Source organism: Nicotiana attenuata, chromosome 7, assembly GCF_001879085.1.
Source record: "Nicotiana attenuata strain UT chromosome 7, NIATTr2, whole genome shotgun sequence".
NCBI lineage: Eukaryota > Viridiplantae > Streptophyta > Magnoliopsida > Solanales > Solanaceae > Nicotiana > Nicotiana attenuata.
In genome coordinates this window covers 95681168-95695609 of record NC_031995.1, presented here as the reverse complement: position 1 = coordinate 95695609, position 14442 = coordinate 95681168, and the positions used below count along the sequence as shown (strand labels likewise).

Below are 14442 nucleotides of genomic sequence, written 5' to 3'. Positions count from 1 at the left end.
ATGCATTGCTAAGTTTGAAGAGATTAACATGCCAACTAGAATTATTATTCAACAGGCGTGTAGATTTATGTTTATTTCTAAGGTTAAATTTCCCCAAACATGAAGTAGTAAGTGGCTTAGTACCCTGCAATTGAAGGAAAATCAAGTACTCTCTTGTCAGGTAGGCCAAGCCAGGGCCAAGTTGCTTCAAACTTAATAATGATGGCTGTAGTAAGGATAACCCAGGAAATTTAGGTGGAGTTATCAGGAATGACAATGGTGATGTCCTTTGAGCTTTTTCTGACTTCTATAGGCAATGCAACAATAACATAACTGATGCCAAAGCAATATTACAAGGAACTATCCAAGGAAAGGATCAGAGGCCATACCCTCTTTCATATTTGTGTTCTATCTATGTACTATGGATGTTAGCTTATAGCTGATACCAGAGACCTGCACATCCACGTTGTCAGAAACTTCTGGTCTTTTAACTAACTTCCATGAGTAAAATCTAATCTTACATTCAGATCGTTTACTACATATTCTCTTCTAAGCTAAAAAAAATGTATGTATTCTAACAGTAAGAAAGAATACACAACATCAAACACATGGCACTGGTACTTCGAAGCAGCCCGGTGCACTAAGCTCCCGCTATGCACTGGTACTTTGAAGCGACTAGCACAAAGTAGCTATATAATTAGACAACAAACTGAGGCCAATACTACTAGGATTCAGGTGCCGGTACTCATTGCTTTCCCATGTAGTATGGGTAACCTCCAAAAGAAGCCGGTGTTGTTTGAGGCTCTTGCTTAACAGGATACTGGGGGTAAGGAAATTGAGGCTGGCCCGAGTATGGAGGAGCTGCACCTGGTTGACTTGAGTATGTTGAATTTGTGTAAGCAGCTGGTTGACTTGAGTATGTTGAATTTGTGTAAGCAGCCATTGCTTGTGGATAACCGTAACCAACAGGTGCTGCCGGGCCGGGATGCGCCTTCTGAGCTTGTGGATACCCAGGTGCCAATGGCATGGACATCGGCACCATAGTTGCTCGTACCTGGGACTGTGTAATTTTACCCTTGTGATTATCAGCAAGCTTCACAGTAAGATTCCTGCCCTGCAACCATAATAAATAAACATAAAATCTTTAGACGACAAATAAGTTGGATATCTTAATTGTACCAGCAACACGTAACAATCATTATTGATTTCATTCTATAATAACAAAGCTTTCCTAGTTCAATACTTCACCGAGCACCAGTACTACTCTTAGCAAGGAGACCATAATATTCACAACATTGAAAATGTCTCATTATATACTGTATGCAGAATAGTACAAAACTTATGAGCATCATCTGTAGAAAGATAGCTGACCATCTCCTTACCCCAAGAATCCTTTGTGGATCATTTAGAGCTTTCTTTGCACCCTCAACCGTCTTGTATGTGACAAAACCAAAACCACTTCATACAAAATTACAAACTTGTTAGAGATATGCTAACAGACAGAACAGTTTTATTATTTATAATGCAAACAGAGATGTATGTGTATCTCTTACCGTGATGTCTTCGTGTCCTTGTTATATGCAACTGAACCCTCTTCTATCTCACCATGCCTACTAAAAAAGCTGAGCAACATCTCACTTGTTGTGTCTGATGATAAACCTCCAATATACAGCTTCCTTTGGGCTTGGTCAGCGGCAACAGTGGTACTGCTTAAACCTTCACAAGCGAGGTTACAAACAGCCATGCGACCCTGCACAGGTATGTTAGCAAAGAAAACTTTACATCTCATTTATCTTGAGTCAAGAAGGTCCAAACGGTAAGTGAGATATCGAGATATCCTGTGTTTTGATAGGTAAGTTTTACTTCAAGAACTTAAGTTCAACACATGCTTCAGAGTTTGTTTCACTTAATCCAAATTGCAGAGTATCTAGCTACAGTAGGCCTACAATTCTTGAAAAGAGAGAAATATTAGCATAAAGCAATTCTTTTGATTATTATTATTATTGTTAGCATCAAGCAATCGACACAATAAAACTACATATAAATTTCCATCAAAGTTCAAATATCAAGACAACATAATTAAAGAATCTAGTGTTTACATCTATCATTTTGCTTGGTGCTTTAAGGGCCATTTGAGCAGATTCCACATCTTTATAAGTGATGAAACCATAGCCACGTGATACTCCAGTTACTTTGTCAGTAATCACAGCACCCTCTTCAATTTCACCATGCTCTGTAAACGCCTGCAGACACAATCATCCTTAATGATGTTATTTGAAACATGCATGCATTTGCTAAAAGTTTGAGAGAGGTCACATCAAATAGATTCAATAAAAGATAAAAGATGGTGACATGAAACTTCATGACCACAATCCTTTCTAAGGACTCATATCATCAAGAAAACACAAAGTCACAAGCACCAAACAGCAGTGCACTCACAGCACACAAAGTTTCTGATGTAGTATTCCAAGCTAAACCACGGACAAAAAGCTTTCGAAGAGCTGGATCTGCGCTTGCAACACTATCTTTATTATTTGATTGTTCTGCGCTTGCAACACTTTTAATTTCTTCTGCAATAGAAGGGTATTGTGACCCTCTTCACGCCAAACATGCAAACAAGCACACATGCACAATGTCAATTCACACCACACACAATTACGAGGAACATAAAAATATGTCCCCCTAGCACAAGCACAGAACCTAACAAGCACCATCAAAAGAGAATAGGATATACTCAACTGAACCATAAGACTAGTGCTAACATGAAAGACCAAAGTGCACTAAACCCTACGTTAAACTAGGCTCAGAATAGGAAAAATAAGATTGTAATTATGTTTTTAATATTGTTCCACTTCTCACCATAGGCAAATAAGTGATTCAATGTTCAATGTGAAGAATTTGTGCTAGTCAAGATTGAGCGCTAAAATCAATACTTTTTTAAAAAATCAGATATAAACTCAATAAAAAGGCCAACCGATAATCATGAGATAGTGTATAGGACATATACCTATGCTTAGGCATGTGATGAAATTTTCAATGACAGGTCACCGACGTGTTACTATTAGCACTAAAGTTGTTTCCTCATTCGACACATTCAACCAATAACTTAAACCTTGAAGAAGCCCGGCCCCTCTCTATTTCATTAATCGGCTTTAACCCTGTTATATAACAGTAACCTTCTTATCTAACTTGAGAAATTATAAAACCATATTCTCCGTCAATGGTCCACCAAGTTTCCTTCAATAATTTAATTCTGACCTGTAACTGAGGACATGTTTAACTTCCCTATAAGAATCAAAAGCTTATTTTCAGCTCCAACTTCTTCTCACTTAACAAAAAGAAGTTCTTCTCAGACAGCCAAAGTGTTACAGCTGAATTATACTCCTTGTGTCCTATTTTATCTAGCACACTTTCTCTCTTTTAGTCTGTCCCAAAAAGAATCATTTATAGCTACACAATTAGATGATTTATAGCAACACAAATGTGTATGATTTATTTTAGGGTACAAATTTCAAAAGTCTTTAATTTTAAACTCCCTGCCTAATCAAATACTGCCCCTAAATCGGGTCTGAGTATCTCACGAAAAAAATGCCTCTATATATTACACACACTTCATAATAAAAGCAACTAAAGGGATTTTCAGAATTGGAAAAAGGAACCAACTTTTAGCATTTATTACTACGGAACCCTTCATCCCAATAAACATCCCCAACACTTGCCTTGTAAAAATTCGAAAAAGAAAAAAAAAACAGAAACAAATGGAGAAAAATACATACAGTTTAGCGAGAAGATCAACAAGCTGGGGTTTAGCAAGAGGATCAAGCAAAGACCGCAATTCTTCTACTGATGATGATGATAGTGAATTTGAATCAATTTGACCATTATTGGCCATTTCATCAAGCTTCCTCTTCTTCAACTCCTCCATCTTCTCTTTTTGCAGTTAATATTGACTTGTTGGAGTCGGAGAGGTGGAATTACAAAACAGTGTGTGTGTGCCCTAACAACTAGAACCAAGTAATGAACCCTATTGGTTCCCCTCCCCATCGCATCTCAAAAAAGATTAGTAGTTTATTGTATTTTTCGCCCTACAAGTTTCTTCAATCTTCTCTTTACTCTCACTAAGTTTTTTTATGCCTTTTGGTTCAAATTTAATAGCCATATTATCAATTTTAGCCCGCACCAGAAACTATTTATATTCGATAACCGGAAAAATATATAAAATTTGTATAATTTTTGTATATAACGTACATAATGTGTGTGTATGCGCGCGCGCGCGCGCACACACACACACACACACACACACACACACACACACACACACACATATATATATATATATATATTATATTAAAAGCACGAAGGCCCTTAGCGAAATGTTGTTTGCCTTTTTTACCCTTTAAATATAGCTTTCAAACTGTGGTGGTGGCGATAGGGACGACGCCCATGGTGGTGGATGGTGGAGAAGTTATGGCAAAGAAGAAGAAAGAGATTAAAAAAATAAAAAAGAGAAAAAAAACTAAAAATAATGCATCTCACGCTCTTTGGGTAAGTGTATCGCACACATCATGCCATGTCAGCAAAAAGTATTTAATGGGTATAAATTTGACTAGTGTAAGTGTTCGATAGGAATAAGCCTCAAATAAAGTGTCTAAGAGGAAAACCCGGACAAGTTTAGGGGGCTGCGTATGATTTTGGCCTATCAAATTTGACCCCTGAACACGATCCCGGCTTAATTTCTTGGGCTTTTACTCAGACTTCAAAGCTCCAAATCACTCGAATTCATTCCATAACATCTATATAGCTCGGAATCACTCCTACAAGGCATAAAACACACAATTAGTGCAAAACACTAGCGATTAAAGTGCAAACTCAATTAAAGTGCAGTAAATTCGAGTGTAATAAGCGACTAAAATATGCAATTATAGCCTATCATCAACACCCCACACTTAAACCATTGCTCGTCCTTGAGCAATCAAACTACACTTTTTTATAGACACTGCCTTTTTAAACAATTCTCCTAACTCGTCACACCAAGAATACTTAAAATAGACTAAGCACAAAAGCGTAACATCTTCACCTCAAGATTTGACTCGCAAGTACCACGCATTATTCACAACTCACCCACTTACTCTAACATAGAAGTCACTGACATTAAAATTTAAGAACACTTAGGAACTCAAGATAGAAAGAATTCACTCACTCTCAGAAATAACATTCATATGCCATAAAAGATGCACCATAGGCTTGCCCGCAGTGTACAACTCTACTAATCGATCTCATTCAGCCTAGGATCAAGTAGGACTTTACTTGGTTGTAATGTAGGCTGCGGGACGGGTAGGATACATTTAGATATAAGAGTGACTGCACCTTCCTAAGCACTTTAATACATATACTTTAACATTCAAACCACGTACTTATGTCAAACCAAACTCCACCTTCACCTCAATGTATATTACCCCATACTTCTTTAAGCACAATTACATCAAGAGTCACCACTTATCAAGGAATACTTTTTTTTTCACAGCAATACAACTATTTTTTTTCCAATTCAAGCGGCTCTTACTTGTTCAAACCAGTGCTCCTTTCTCCTTATTTCATTAGTTCCACTCAAAAGCCAAACCAGCCACCCCACACATTAACTTTTACACAGTTCATAAACAATTCAAGTGCTCATGAGAGGTTACAATGGTTCAAATAGATGGTTAATTCAAACAAATAGGTAAGGCTTGTAATGTGGTTGCCAAAGAAACAGGATTACAGGCTCAAAGGAGTTAACTACGATACATAACAATTAGGCGGGTAAAATATACATATCTGGCTCAACAAAGAAACGCATATATCACTTCCAAGACTGAACAAAACTACTATTTCGCTTTGCAAACACACGGGGAAAGTTCTAAGCATCAAATGCAATGCACAGAATAACACCCAAACCTCACACACACATGGCACATAACTCACTCAGGATTGGTTTCATCAAGACACCCTAGTCAAAGCAGTTAAGCAAAGTTAAGATCATACAATTTAAGGTACTTATACAAGAGTCAAAAATTGAGTCTAAGCGTCACAACCAGAGTACTTACTATTCTCAAGGCATAACAAAGTTAAGAGATATCACTGCAATTCAATTCATCTCACACTAGCTCCTACTCTTAAAAAAAACTAACTACACCCGGTTCAAACAAAACCCTTGAAAAAGAACCGCGGCACAAAGAAAAATCAAGGGGTAATTGCTACACTACCTAACAACAGAAAATCTTTTTGTCTTTTTCTTTAAACTTAAATCCCTCAAGAAAATTGTCTAATAGATCCATCGTCGGGAAAAGTCCAATCTTTTTTTTTGTTTTTCTAAAAAATTAAAAAAAATATTCAATTAAACTAACACAACTAAAATAGCATAGAAAGTCACCCAGACAATCTCCTCACCCACACTTAAAATTGTGCATTGTCCCCAATACACATCACAACTAATAAAAGGGTAAAAGAGACTCCCTGGTAGGCCAAAGGCCGAAGCACTAGCAGCTCATGGGGTACTCAGACTTCTCTCAGGCTTGGTCCTTCGTGCGGGTACCTCACACTTAGTTCCAACCATCTGGTTTGTTGTTGCATCCTTCCAATACCTTTGCTTTCCATGCTCCTAGAAAATAAAAAGTTGACACTACAAACATAATACAATTAAAAAAATAATAATAAAAAATAAAAGAAAGCAATAAAGCCGGGTTGCCTCCCAACAAGCGCTTGATTTAACGTCGCGGCACGACGCGAATCACTTTTTGCCTCCACCTCGAGCTTATGAATCGAACCCCAAGTTTTTCTTCAAGCTTATGATTATGCTCTTGGGGCGGTGGAACGAATCTAACTGGCCCAAGGAAATAATGTAGTATTCTGCACTCCTTGGCCTTTGTATGAGGTATGTAATCCTGACTTTCTGGCAAGAAGAATTCAAAATATATGCACCTTGTTCCTCATTCCCTGACTCTTCAATTGGTTCGGATGACTCTATTTCCATATCATCATCCAAACACAATGTGAAAAAATGCTTGGAGTGTGGACCAATGCGCTCACACACGTGAACTTCAGGACTTTCAGCATCCTCAACATCAATGATACTAGAGTCAACAAAATTTATATCCTCAATGTCCTTGGCTGACTCTAGTCTCACTTCTTCAACATCGCCATCCTCAAATTCTAGTTGGTTAGATTGTTGGTTTTCTACTCTGACCTCCTCCATTTGCACTTCAATTTCGGCATCTAATTCATGCTCTTCTTGGCTACTATCCACAATATTGGCTTGTTGAGCGTTAACTACCTCAACTAGTTGACTCACTTGTGCCTCCAGGTTGCGAATAGCAGCATCTTGACTTAGTATGTGCAGTTGTTTCTCATTATTTTGTTCCACAAGGCACCTTAGCATATCCTTGATCTCTTTCAGGTCATCATCCCTGGGTTCTTTGTTCCTATTAACTTCACAAGAAAAGAAGAACCATCAAAGTAAGGGGTTGGGGGAAGATAAGAAATATAAGCACAACCACAAAAGTGACCATCTCAACCACCACACATATCACATACATTCCACACATAAGATTGAGTTGGTGCACATAACTCGCTCTCGGGAATATTTTGATAATTTCGCCATGGGTGGTTTTCTTCACAATATGCATAAGGAGGACTAAAGGTAGAATTACCAACATCCAAACTCCCATAATTCCAGGATGCCATGTTTCTCAAATTAACAAGTAAAATAAAAATATAAAACAAAATCAAATACAACAAAACAAAAATAAAGGTTCAAACTTGCAACCTAGCAATATGTACACCTACAGCTACACCGTTAGTTCCCCGGCAACGGCGCCAAAATTTGATCACGCCCAACTCTAGTCCTAAAAAGGATAAGCGGTCGCTGCAAATATAATCGGTCTAAATGTCCGGAGTCGAATCTCACAGAGAACTAAGGCTTAGATATATCTGTTTAATATCACTAAGAAGACAAGTTTAAATAATTTTTTAAATTATAAAGATTGAGATTTATATTTCTAACTAATTAACTAGCAAATACTACAAAGCGGTAAAATTACCAACTAACGAGACAAAGGGTTGGAGACTAAATTAAGGAGGTCTAGATTTATGATTTCCCCAATTGTCGGAATCCTTACAGCTATGTTCCCTACAATTTCGCCGATGTATTCTCTACTGATCGTGAGCACTTTAGGTGCCGTAATTCTCTCTGGAGCAACTACAATAATTTACTAGACATATTCTCTCGAACTACACTAGTTTGCTTTATCTAACCGCTCATTATGACCACGTCAAGGCTTTGTTATTTCTAAACCTGCCTTTAAACCCACTGTATTGATTTCTCACATACGTTAGGAGTGACGTTGTTCAACAACCACCTAAATATATATCCTTTCTCAAGCAACACATAATAAATAGGCACAGTCAATCGATGGCCATTCAATCAACAATAATAAACACGTAGTTGAACAAGTAGAGAAATCCAACGGCTCAATTATATAAAGCATAACAAGAATTTATCCTACAAAAGGTTCCATCAAAATCCTATATAACAAATTAGCTATTCATAATAGTATGTAAAACTACAATACTAAAAGTCATAACCAACAATGAAAAAATAGGAAGAGGAAGGAAAAACTCGTAGAAGAATTCCCCGCCTTGCTCCTATTGTGTCTCTGCCTCCTTAGGTCGAATCTGTGTCAAAAGCGTGTCCAACCTCTCAAAATACCGTATTTCCATGTATATATACCAAGTAGGATCGGGCCCAAACAATTATACCTTCTCCTACGCGAAAAAGGACAATTTTTCAGGCCTGGACGCACGCGGTCGCGATCCGGGCGCGGTATTTTCCCAGTGCACTGCCTCAGTCCGCGTCCAGGTCCGCTGTTGCAGTTTCAGCCGAGTTTTTCACCCTGTTCCGTTTGGAATATGGTAAAACGTAAACCACTTTGAGTTAGCTTTCCAACCATATATCGTATAACCCAAATGGAGTTCGGAGCAAAGAGTTATGTCTATTTTATTAGACAGTGTGCAATATGCTTACTCGAGTCTTCGTTTGTTCTTAACTATCAAATTTGACCCCTGAACACGATCCCGATTTATTTCCTTGGGCTTTTACTCAGACTTCAAAGCTTCAAATCACTTGATTTCATTCCATAACATCTATATAGCTCGAAATCACTCCTACAAGGCATAAAACACATAATTTATGCAAAACGCTAGCGATTAAAGCGCAAACTCAACTAAAGTGCAGTAAATTAGAGTGTAATTGATGATAGGCTATAATTGCATATTTTAGTCGCTTATTACACTCGAATTTACTGCACTTTAATTGAGTTTGCACTTTAATCGCTAGTATTTTGCACTAATTGTGTGTTTTATGCCTTGTAGGTGTGATTCCGAGCTATATAGATGTTATGGAATGAATTTAAGTGATTTGAAGCATTGAAGTCTGAGTAATAGCTCAAGGAATTAAGCCGGGATCGTGTTCGGGGGTCAAATTTGATAATTAAGTACGAACGAAGACTTGAGGAGGCATATTGCGCACTGTCTAGTAAAATAGACATAACTTTTTTCTCAGAACTCCATTTGGGCTCCACAATATATGGTTGGAAAGCTAACTCAAAGGGCTACAACTTTCATGTTTTACGTTTTCCCAAATTCCAAACAAAACAGGGTGAAAAACCGCGGTCCCACCGCGATCGCGGCAGAACCGCGGTAGAAGATGGTCGCGGACAACTGAAGAATCAGAGGGCATGTTTGGCCGCGGCAAAACCGCGACCGCGGCAAAACCGCGGCAGGAGGCGGAAATTTCAGGGACTTATGTGCAAAACACGGAATTTTAAGCCCTAATCCCTATATTAAACCAAGGAAGCTGGCCAAGAAAGGGGGAGGACATATTTTGGACACAAATTAGACCTAAGGAGGCGGAGAGACACTACTTGAGGGTTAGCCAACACCCTTGGAGGCAAGAACACATTGGGAGCAAGGCGGAGAATTCTTCTACGAGTTTATCCTTCCTCTTCCTACTTTTCATTGTTGGTTATGACTTTTAGTATTGTAGTTTTACATACTATTATGAATAGCTAATTTGTTATCTAGAGTTTTGATAGAACCTTTTGTACGATAAATTCTTGTTATGTTTTTATATAATTGAGCCATAGCTTTTCTCTATTTGTTCAACTACGTTTATATTGTGGTTGGTTGAAGAGCTCTCAATTAGCTGTGCCTATTTAGTATGCATAACTCGGGAGAGAGTGCATATTTAGGTAATTGTTGAACAACACCACTCCCAAAGTATATGAGGGATCAATAACCGAGGGTTTAAAGGCGGGATTAGGGATGACGAAGCCTTGGGTGCGATTTGTAGTGAGCTGTATTAAAAGCCAGCTAGCGTAGCTCGGGAGAGTGCCTATAGTAAATTGTCGTAATTATTCGGGAGAGATTTACGGTAATAAGAGTGCTCATGATCGGTAGAGAATACTTAGGCGAAATTATAGAAGACATGGCGGGAAGGATTCCGAAAATTGGGGAAATCATAACTCTAGACCTCCTTAATCTTTTCTCTAACCCTCAGTATCGTTAGTTGTTAATTTACTATTTTAATTTGTTAGTTAATTAGTTAAATACAAGAATCTTAATATCTATAAGTTAGGAATTGTTCAAGCTTGTCTTCTTGGTGATAGTGAACAACTGTAGCTAAACCTTAGTTCTCTGTAGGATTCGACTCCGGACTTGTAAACCGGATTATATTTGCAACGACCGCATTGTCCTTTTTATGCGTGATCAAATTTTGGCGCCGTTGCCGGGGAACTAACGGTGTAGTTGTAGGTGTACATATTGCTAGGTTTCAAGTTTGAACTTTTATTTTATTATTTGATTTTTTTTATTTTTTTATTTTAGTTTTATTTTTTTATTTGAGAAACATGGCATCATGGAATTATGAGAATTTAGATGTTGGTAATTCTACTTTTAATCCTCCTTATGCATGTTGTGAAGAAAACCACTCAGGGCAAAATTATCAAAATATTCCTGAGAGCGAGTTTTGTGCACCAACTCAATCTTATGTGTGGAATGTGTGTGATATGTGTGGTGGTCAAGATGGTCCTTTCACGGTTGTGCTTATATTTTTTACCTTCCCCCAACCCCTTACTTTGATGGTTCTTCTTTTTCTGGTGAAGTTAATAGGAACAAAGAACCTAGGGAAGCTGACCTAAAGAAGCTCGAAGATATGTTAAAGTGCATTTTGGAACAACAGAGCAAATTACTACTGCGAATAAAAAGGCAGGAGGAAACTATTCACAACTTGAAAGTTCACATGAGTCAACTGGTTGAAGTTTTTAATGCTCAAAAAGCCAATATTGTGAATAGTATCCAAGAAGAGCGTGAATTAGATACAAAAATTGATGAGCTAGAGGAGGAGGCTAGAGTAGAACACCAACAATTAATCACACTAGATTTTGAGGATGTCGATGTTGTAGAAGAGATACTAGAGTCAACCAAGGATATTGAGGATACATATTTAGTTGACTCTATTGTCATTAGTGTTGAGAATGTAGATAGTCCCAATGTTCATGTAGTTGAGCACATTGGTCCTCACTCCAAGCATTTTTCCACATTGTGTTTAGATGATGATATGGAAATAGAGTCGTCCGAGCCATTTGAGGAGTCAAGGAATGATGAACAAAGTGCTTACATTCTGGAATTCTTCTTGCCAGAAAATCGGGATTACACACCTCATCTAAAGGCCAAGAAGTGCAGAATACTACATTATTTTATTGGGCCAGCCAGATTCGTTCCACCACCCCAGGAGCATGATCATAGAGCATAATCAAAACTTGGGGTCCGATTCATATGTTCAAAGTGGAGGCACAAAGTGATTCACGTCGTGCCGCGACGTTAAATCAAGCGCTTATTGGGAGGCAACCCAGCTTTATTGCTTTATTTTTTTTTTATTATTTTGATTGTATTATTTTTGTAGTGTCAATTTTTTTATTTTCTAGGAGCATGGAAAGCAAAGGTATTGGAAGGATGCATCAGCAAACCAAATGGTTGGAACTAAGTGTGAGGTACCCACACGAAGGACCAAGCTGGGAGAAGTCTGAGTACCCCATGAGCTGCTAGTGCTTCGGCCTTTGGCCAACCAGGGAGTTTCTTTTACCTTTTTGTATGTATGGATGTGCATTGGGGACAATGCACAATTTTAAGTGTGGGGTGAGGAGATTGTCTAGGTGATTTTTCATGCTACTTTAGCTGTGTTTGCTTTTTTAAAAAGATTGGACTTTTCCTGATGACGGATCTTCTAGACAGTTTTCTTGAGGGAAGTAAGTCTAAAGAAAATACCAAAAAGATTTTTTATTTTGTTAGGTAGTGTAATAATTACCCCTTGGTTTTTCTTTAAACCACGATTCTTTTTCAAGAGTTTTATTTGAACCGGGTGTAGTTAGTATTTTTTTGGGAATAGGAGCCATTGTGTTTTGTTTTGAAATGAAGCAATATCTCCTGACTTTGTTATGCCTTGAGAATAGTGAGTACTTTGGTTGTGACGCTTAGGCTCGATTTTTGACTCTTGTAGAAGTACCTTAAATTGTATGATTTTAACTTTGCTTAACTGCTTTGACTAGAGTGTCTTGATGAAACCAATCCTGAGTGAGTTATGTGCCATGTGTGTGTAAGGTTTTGCGTTATTCAGTGCATTGCATTTGATGCCTAGAACTTGCCCTGTGTGTTTGCAAAGCCAAATAGTGGTTTTATTCAGTCTAAGAAGTGATATAGGCATTTTTTTGTTGAGCCAGATATGTATATTTTACCCGCCTAATTATTATGTATCGTAGTTAACCCCTTTGAGCCTGTAATCCTGTTTCTTGGCAACCACATTACAAGCCTTACCTATTTGTTGGAATTAACCATCTATTTGAACCATTGTAACCTCTCATGAGCACTTGAATTATTTATGAACTTTGTAAAAGTTAAAGTGTGGGGTGGTTGGTTTGGATTTTGAGTGGAACTAATGAAATAAGGAGAAAGGTGCACTGTTTTGAAAAAGGAAGAGCCACTTGAATTGAAAAAAAAATATAGTTGGATTCTTGTGAAAAAAAAATTCCTTGATAAGTGGTGGCTCTTGATGTAAGTGTGCTTAAAGAAGAATGGGGTAATATACATTGATGTGAAGGTGGAGTTTTGGTTTGACATAAGTATGGGGTTTGAATGTTAAAGTATATGTATTAAAGTGCTTAGAGAGGTGTAGTCACTCTTATATCTAAATGTATCCTACCCGTCCCGTAGCCTGCATTACAACCAAATAAAGTCTTAATTGATCCAAGATTGAATGAGCTCGATTAGTGGAGTAGTACACTATGGGCAAGCTTATGGTCCATCTTTTGTGGCATATGAATGTTATTTCTGAGAGTGAGTGAATTCTTTCTATCTTGAGTTCCTAAGTGTTCTTAAATTTTATTGTGTGGAACTACTCTCTTTTGTTGTGTGAGGGTACTTGATTCATGAAGGAAAGGTAATATCAGTGACCTCTATATTAGAGTAAGTGGGTGAGTTGTGAATAACGTGTGGTACTTGTGAGTCAAATTTTGAGGTGAAGATGTTACGCTTTTGTGCTTAGTCTATTTTAAATACTCTTGGTGTGATGAGTTAGGAGAATTGTTTAAAAAGGCAGTGTCTATAAAAAAGTGTAGTTTGATTGCTCAAGGACGAGCAATGGTTTAAGTGTGGGGTGTTGATGATAGGCTATAATTGCATATTTTAGTCGCTTATTACACTCGAATTTACTGCACTTTAATTGAGTTTGCACTTTAATCGCTAGTGTTTTGCACTAATTGTTTGTATTATGCCTTGTAGGTGTGATTCCGAGCTATATAGATGTTATGGAATGAATTTAAATGATTTGAAGCTTTGAAAGTAAAAGCTCAAGGAATTAAGCCGGGATCGTGTTCGGGGGTCAAATTTGATAATTAAGTACGAACGAAGACTTGAGGAGGCATATTGCGCACTGTCTAGTAAAATAGACATAACTTTTTTCTCAGAACTCCATTTGGGCTCCAGAATATATGGTTGGAAAGCTAACTCAAAGGGCTACAACTTTCATGTTTTACGTTTTACCAAATTTCAAACGGAACAGGGTGAAAAACCGCGGTTCCACCGCGACCGCGGCAGAACCGCGGTAGAAGATGGTCGCGGACAACTGAAGAATCAGAGGGCATGTTTGGCCGCGGTTCCACCGCGACCACGGTAAAATCGCGGCAGGAGGCGGAAATTTCAGGGACTTATGTGCAATACACGGGATTTTAAGCCCTAAACCCTATATTAAACCAAGGAAGCCGGCCAAGAAAGGGGGAGGATATATTTTGGACACAAATTAGACCTAAGGAGGCGGAGAGACACTACTTGAGGGTTAGACAACACCCTTGGAGGCAAGAACACATTAGCAGCAAGGCG

The 14442-nt window shown here is 38.1% G+C and overlaps 1 protein-coding gene across 1 annotated transcript; it reads right to left on the bottom strand.

Moving 5' to 3' along the window:
* LOC109229513 (UBP1-associated protein 2C-like) lies at positions 288-4014 on the bottom strand. Its single transcript, XM_019394980.1, has 6 exons — positions 3756-4014; positions 2419-2575; positions 2079-2222; positions 1533-1729; positions 1362-1437; positions 288-1093 (listed from the first exon to the last, which is right to left on the bottom strand). The coding sequence occupies exons 1-6, from the start codon at positions 3902-3904 to the stop codon at positions 725-727; spliced, it is 1092 nt and encodes a 363-aa protein (XP_019250525.1). The 5' UTR covers positions 3905-4014; the 3' UTR covers positions 288-724.

Bases quoted from the DNA above. Each gene is read 5' to 3' on its own strand.
- LOC109229513 (XM_019394980.1), bottom strand. From the start codon at position 3,904: ATGGAGGAGTTGAAGAAGAGGAAGCTTGATGAAATGGCCAATAATGGT. The intron at 2,223-2,418 runs GTGAGTGCACTG...TTGTGTCTGCAG, and splicing joins CATCAGAAACTTTGTGTGCT to GCGTTTACAGAGCATGGTGA. The intron at 1,094-1,361 runs GTAAGGAGATGG...TTATGGTTGCAG, and splicing joins ATCCACAAAGGATTCTTGGG to GGCAGGAATCTTACTGTGAA.